The sequence below is a fragment of the Chenopodium album genome, chromosome 17 (genome assembly GCF_948465745.1).
Source record: "Chenopodium album chromosome 17, dcCheAlbu1.1, whole genome shotgun sequence".
NCBI lineage: Eukaryota > Viridiplantae > Streptophyta > Magnoliopsida > Caryophyllales > Amaranthaceae > Chenopodium > Chenopodium album.
Window position 1 is genome coordinate 3879647 of NC_137850.1, and position 6632 is coordinate 3886278.

Below are 6632 nucleotides of genomic sequence, written 5' to 3' on the forward strand. Positions count from 1 at the left end.
AACGCCTGACCTCTACTACGGCTGCCGACGACTAGCTGGCCACTCCCCGGCTGGTGGATCCCGTCGTCAAATTTTCCCCCTCCCTTGCCGAATCATTTCCTCCCTTCCTCGCTGGTGAAGTCCACCTCACCCCTTTCCCCTTCCCAGGAACAAACTTAGCAGCCGCTGCTTCTCCTTCCCCAAATTCCCCTACCACAACGCACCACCCTCCTCCCCTTCCCCAATTCTCCACATAAATGCCCCTCCCTCTCCGACACGACCCCCTCTCCTATTCGTCGTCCCCCAAAACCATAAACCGTACCCTAGCCAAAACAACCAAGAAAACCCAAAACAACGAAACCAAAAACCAAATAGAAAGGGGAGAGGGATGGGGTAGGCTCCACCGGCGGTGGGGGGGGGGGGAACTGAGCTAGCGGGATGGTGGGATTGGGCCATCTAGGCGCCGACCATCGGTGGTTGTGGTCAGGCTGGCTTGAGGGAGGCAGTGGTTGGAATGGTTTTTTTTTTTTTTAACATTTTTTAAGTTAATTAAATGAATAATTAAACCAATAATATAAATAAAAATAAAACCTAAACTTATTTTTAACCAATTATGTAATGACATGTGTAAATTAATTTCTTTTTAAAAAAATTACCTATTCAACAGGTTACTGGTTACCAGGGACCATTAGAAGCAAATTAATATTAAATTTCAGATTATTAAAAAATAATCAAAAGTTGGGATTATTTTGGGCGAATCAAGCAAAGTTGAGATTATTACTGGCAATTTTTCCTAAATATAATCACAAATGTTCATTTTTATTGACTAATGTAAAATGTTAATGGAGTTAAACTTTTTCGTTTATTTTTGAAAAATGTTGACAAAAAAATAAAATAAAAACCATACCACGTTCTTTGTGTTTTTATAGAGTAATTTTTTTTTCTTTTCCTCTACTCAATATTGTTCTTGTCAATCTAATCCAAAAGAACTTTCCATCGCCTCTCTTGTAAAATTAAGAACTAAACAACATCAACAATCAACACCATTAAAAATTATAGGAAAAATACTTTAATACATGAAACTAATCATGAATTTATCCTTCCTCAAAAAAAAAAAAAAAAAAAAAAAAAAAAAAAAAATCCAAAAAAAAAAATCCATATTTGAGAGTCGAAATAGAAGAAAATATGACAAAACTAAAACTTACTAAATCAGTTCCAATATATCATGCAAGAATATCGATCTAATTTTAACTCCCAAGAGAGGAGTTGCAAAATTCTTTTGGATTGGATTGAAGCAAACAATATTAAATAGAGGGAAAGGAAAAAACTACTCTGTAAACACTGAAAAAACATGGTATGATTTTTAATTTTTTTGGCCAATGTTTTTCAAAAATGAAAGTAAAAGTCAACTCCATCAACAATACATTAGTCAATAAAAATAAACGACTGTGATTACATTTAATAAAATAGTCACAATTTTATTGTAACCATTCAAAAGATTTTCTGTTAGCAAACCCTGACAGATTAGCCGTTCAACTTGATAAATACTTACTTTAAAATCCTTAAACATGTAGGAATTAATTCTGCACTAAACAGTTTTTAAAAAAATACTAACATTCAAGGCTTCAAGCTTATTAGGGACCACTTTTATCTTCATGAAGTCCACACAATTCCGTAAAATAACATGCAAATAATAATCAATTAATCTTATTTCCACTTGATAATAAAGTAATTAGTACTGTACATCAACAACATTAGTAAATCAAAATTATGAAGCAAATCTCATATTTCATCTATTGATGATAAGATAACAATGCCAACTGCATGTGAGTTTGATGCAATGATCCCTTAGATAACAATAATTAACACTAATTAGTAATTACATGCTCTAGTTGCGCTTTGAGAGGGGGTCCACAGGACATTCTACGCAGTATATCGTACTGAAATAGTAAGATAAATTCAAATATGTGGTCCTTTGATAAATTTTCACAGTAGTACTGTCAAATTGATTGCATTTTATTTAAAATGCTCTTCATCAATTTTTGAACTGTATTCTTTGAGAAGCCAGAGACAATATCAGGAGTTTAGTAAAAAAAAAAACAGCTAGGATCAGATTGTGCTAATAAGATAATCAGTTCATGGTCGGTCCCTAGTTCTCAACAAACTTGTCTCGGGTAGACAAATAATAAGTTCAAATAAAAAATGTCAAGGTTACATACAAGTTTTGCTACCGTAATTTATTAAGTTTAAATAAGTGCAGATAATATGCTTTGAAATAGTAAGGTACACTAGAATGGCCGATTGATTGAGAAATTCAAAGTTACATTGGTATGGTAGAATGACACGAGCAATAGAAAATAGCTAAATACCACATGTATCTATAATAGTAAGATGGTAGCATGGAAAACAAACATACTATAAACCATATAACATAATATTTGTATACTAAAGAAACTTGCTTCATATTTCATTCAACAAGGTAAAGATTCTGCATGAAGAAATGTTCTAAGCAATTGAACTCTGTAATAATGTAACCTTTCATTTTATATGATGTATGACAATTTCTGTATGAATCTACTCTGTAGTACTCCCTTCCTCGAGTAACGAAATCCATGTATCAGTTAGTAATTAGCATGTATTGCACCACTTAAAAACGTGATGAATTTCTCTGGGGAGCAAGCCACTCTATTGGCGCCAAGTCTTGAAAAAAATAGAAACTTACCGACCTATTATTTATCCACACTTTTGACAAACAAACCTTGTAATTATATGATCAAGTCTTGCCATTTATGCTTTTAAGTATTTGCAAAACCTGATCTGTATATCTGACTTCTATCTTCCTGTTATGTATCGTAAGCTGTTGCAGTTGCAAACGGGTTATCTGGGAGGTTAAGCACTTGGTTGCTGCATGGAGTCCAAACAAAACGCCAATTATAACGAACCACATATATAGCAATTGTGAGTGTAATTATTTAACATGCTTAGTGCAAATACGTCCTGTTGTACAGAAATATTGCTATAGGAGTTTAACAGTTGAGTGCATTGCGTAAGTTTGTACCTTTCTCCACTTTCATAATTAGTGTTCACATTCCTGAAGTTGTCCTCACTGGAAAAGCCAATGTTCAGATCGTTTAACCTGGAACTAAACTGCTCCAAAGCTGGAAACTCTGCATTTTCAGCATCAACTACTCAGTCCAATGATAATGGAAACAACAATATATGCACTGACCCGAAACAGTTGATGGCTAAGATAGATTTGGTAAGAGTATATATAAACCTTGAGCAAGCTTAAACTCATCAATAGAGTTGGCAAAGTATTGGAGTCGCGCTGATGGTTCAGGCAGTAATTGTGATTCAGAAAAGCAAGCCTTCTCCTGTTCAAGTGCCTCCTTGTGTTCTTCCATGAATTGCTGCCTCATTAACCTTAAATAATCACTGGCTCTTGCCACTGCCAAATAGAGAAAAAATGTCAGAACAAACTGAGGCAGTTACGCAATTATTCTTAATGACATATTACTCACGAGATTGGAATTCAAGGTCTCCATCAGAAAGATGTGAGTCGTGCATAGAGCATTGTAGCTTCTCTGCATGATTCCTACAAATTTGGAGAATAAGACAGGCAAACATTTGAAAAATATATATGACGAATATAAATCAAAAGATCCTAACAGCACAGTTTTATCTAATTGTCTAAACAGTAGTGACTATAAGGAGTAAGACTGTAAGAGCGCGTACATCTAAGTCACACCAAACTTCATCTTGACGCGATTAATACTAGGATGTCATAACTTTTTCTTCATCAGAGTTCCACTTTGCAGTCCTATGTGGAAGCGGGAGAAAATAACCCTTCTATGTATGTAGTACATACATGTCAAACTCAACTAGTGCAGAACAAATGAAAACTTACAAAAAGTCTTCCTTAAATATCAATTTCAAAATGGAAAAGCTACACTTTTTATGTCAATCAATGCCAGCTGAGCCTGAGATATTTTTTGATGAGAAAGTATAAAGCTTTTGCTTATATGTTTGTATCTAATGAGCAAAATTCTGTTATTGACATTGACAGATGAGTATGATTGATCACTTAATTATCGCCATCAGATATATATATATATAACTATATAAGAGCAAAATCAACTGCTAACACATCCATATATAATACAAGTAATAGACTACACTTTTCAAGGATTTTTATTCAATAAATTGAATTAGAACACCTTTGTCATGTCACAAGGTAGCCTATTTATTGGAAATTAGATTTTTAGGTATTATAGAGGGCAGGGGAATGTTCAAAGTTACCAAAGATTGAAAGAATGATTAAATAAGTTTTAGATGATTTACAAGAATAATGTGGTCTATTATTTAGGGACGGAAACTATCATAGATCAAAACAAACAACCAATGAATGATAAAGCACACTACCTGTCAACAAGCCTTGACTTTTCCCTGTATGGTTTCACAAGAACACGAGCACCACAAACAAAATGTGGGTTCCCCTTGGACAAGATTTTCCGAACTGTTTCTGGATAAACAAAGGTAACAAATCCAAACATCCTTCTGTCTTGACTTGGAATCCTAACGTCCTGGACAGGGCCGTAGGTACTGCAGCACAAAATACAGTAACACGAAATAAATCAGTTTTCAAGAATTTCCAACCATGAATAGCAATTTCTAATGTAAACTTTAACAATCTCTTACTTGAAGTAGTTGGACACATCAATCTCAGAGAATGCACTTTCAGCAGGAAAAGTGAGATAAATTTGTCTAGACCCCGGAACAATTCCACCATTCTCACTTCGATCACTAGCATACTCCGAGTATTTTGGAGCATCTTCAGCCAAGATCACTGAATGCTGTCCATGAGGCCTAGAGAACACGATAAAACCTCACTAATCAATCAGGAGAACAGGAAAATCAGGAGAAATATATATATCACTTAGACCAGAACATAATATTAAACCTTACCGGTCAATGAGACAGATGCTGTTTCTCAACCGAGCAAGGAGCCTAGTAAGGCTGTAGCCAGCCTTACCGTGTCTTTGGCTCTCGGTAAGATAACCTTCAGCCTGAAGAGTCCTGCCAAATTTGTCATAATACAGCATTGGCAATGTGGCAATTGAAATGGGGCTTCCATTTCTTGATCTCAGAAGTTCAATCAGATCTAATTCAAGTTTCTCAAGTGAACCTACTGGGAATACATTGTGATCGTCAATCCCATTCCCATTCCCAAACCTAATATCGTTTGATCTGAGACCCAACAACTCAGAAAAACCATCAAGGGTCATTGGATTACTATGATAGAACCTAGAGTTGTTACCATGCTTGCAGATCCCCTTGCTGAAGAAATGGCAGACTTTTGGGGGAAATTCAATCAAACTCCGCGACCTTCTTGAAACTCTGTCAGTAGAAAATCCACTAAAACCAGGCTGATCAGGGTAACTATAATTGCTGTGCAACTCTGTATCTAATGAGTTACCCAGCTTCAAGTAACCATCCTTGAATTTCAAGGACCGCGGAACCTGTTCTTCAAGACCATCGGCCACCTGAACATTCCAAGAAGCACTCAATGGCATGTTTGAGTTTGAGTAAGGCCGAAAATCAGGAAAACCTTGATATGGATTGCTATATTGAATGGGGTTATTAAGTTGAGACGACACTGAAGCAAACGGCATTTGCTGCTGCTGCTGCTGCTGCTGCTGCTGCTGTTGCAGTTGCTGCTGCTGCCACTGCAGCAGTTGCTGCTGCTGCCACTGCAGCAGTTGGTTAGACAAAGACAAACCAAGAGTATGTTTTACTTTGTTAGCCACATCTCTAATTACATTATCGGGGCTAAACGCAAGGCGAATCATATCCTGATCACCAAAGTCTTGTAACAACAAGTATCCTACAATCTTTGAGGCATGCTCAGGCTCTACCTCCTGAATTCGACTCGACACAATTTGCATTGAATTCGACAAATCCATCATGAAATTGAACTCACAGTTCTGCAATTTTAAGAATGCAAATGTGGGTAATTAGCCCTATAACAAACAATAAAACATGCAAGGCATAAATCATCTAAAAAATCATCTAAAAATTTATACAAAGTAAAGTATCAAGAAATGAAGTATTAAAAATAATTAGGATCTTAATCTACATTGCTTAAATTACCCAATCAAAAAAAAAAAAAAAAAAAAAAAAGTAACACATTTTATATAAATTACATCCGTGTCAATTTTGACATGTTTTTAACCAAATTTCTTTAAAATTACATCCTAAAAATGCAAAAACACACGGAGTAGACAATTCAAATTATATTATTATTATTATCGAAAAAAAATAAAAAAAATAAATACCAGACTAAACAATAAAAATTGCAAAACCATTAACAAACCCAAACTTCAACAAAATCAATTTAAAAATTGAAAAAAATAACATAAAACTATAAAATTTGATGAATATGGAGACATGGAGTACTTACAATACAAATAAGCCGAAAATGTAACCCTTGTTTGATTTTATATTAATGATAATCTTCTCGACTTGAAAAAAAAGGTTGAGGAGGCAACTCAGTCACAACCCTCAATTTCAAACATCCTGCATATTCTTACTCGTACTGAATTGATTTTATCTATAATTAGCGTCTACACATTAAATCCTTAATAAAAACTCAT

The 6632-nt window shown here is 35.0% G+C and overlaps 1 protein-coding gene across 1 annotated transcript; it reads right to left on the bottom strand.

The window, feature by feature from the left end:
* Positions 1–2639: 2639 nt before the first annotated feature.
* On the bottom strand, positions 2640–5581 carry LOC145587426 (zinc finger CCCH domain-containing protein 18-like). Its single transcript, XM_081644163.1, has 7 exons — positions 4945–5581; positions 4678–4845; positions 4402–4581; positions 3501–3574; positions 3257–3427; positions 3038–3164; positions 2640–2883 (listed from the first exon to the last, which is right to left on the bottom strand). Exons 1-7 carry the CDS (start codon positions 5550–5552, stop codon positions 2823–2825), a joined length of 1389 nt encoding a protein of 462 aa, XP_081500289.1. The 5' UTR covers positions 5553–5581; the 3' UTR covers positions 2640–2822.
* Between the last annotated feature and the right edge of the window lie 1051 nt (positions 5582–6632).

Coding starts and splice junctions, on each gene's coding strand:
- LOC145587426 (XM_081644163.1), bottom strand. CDS start 5,552: ATGCCATTGAGTGCTTCTTGGAATGTTCAGGTGGCCGATGGTCTTGAA. Junction 4,582..4,677: donor GATGTGTCCAACTACTTCAA/GTAAGAGATTGT, acceptor TTTGTGCTGCAG/TACCTACGGCCCTGTCCAGG. Junction 2,884..3,037: donor AATTATGAAAGTGGAGAAAG/GTACAAACTTAC, acceptor GACTCCATGCAG/CAACCAAGTGCTTAACCTCC.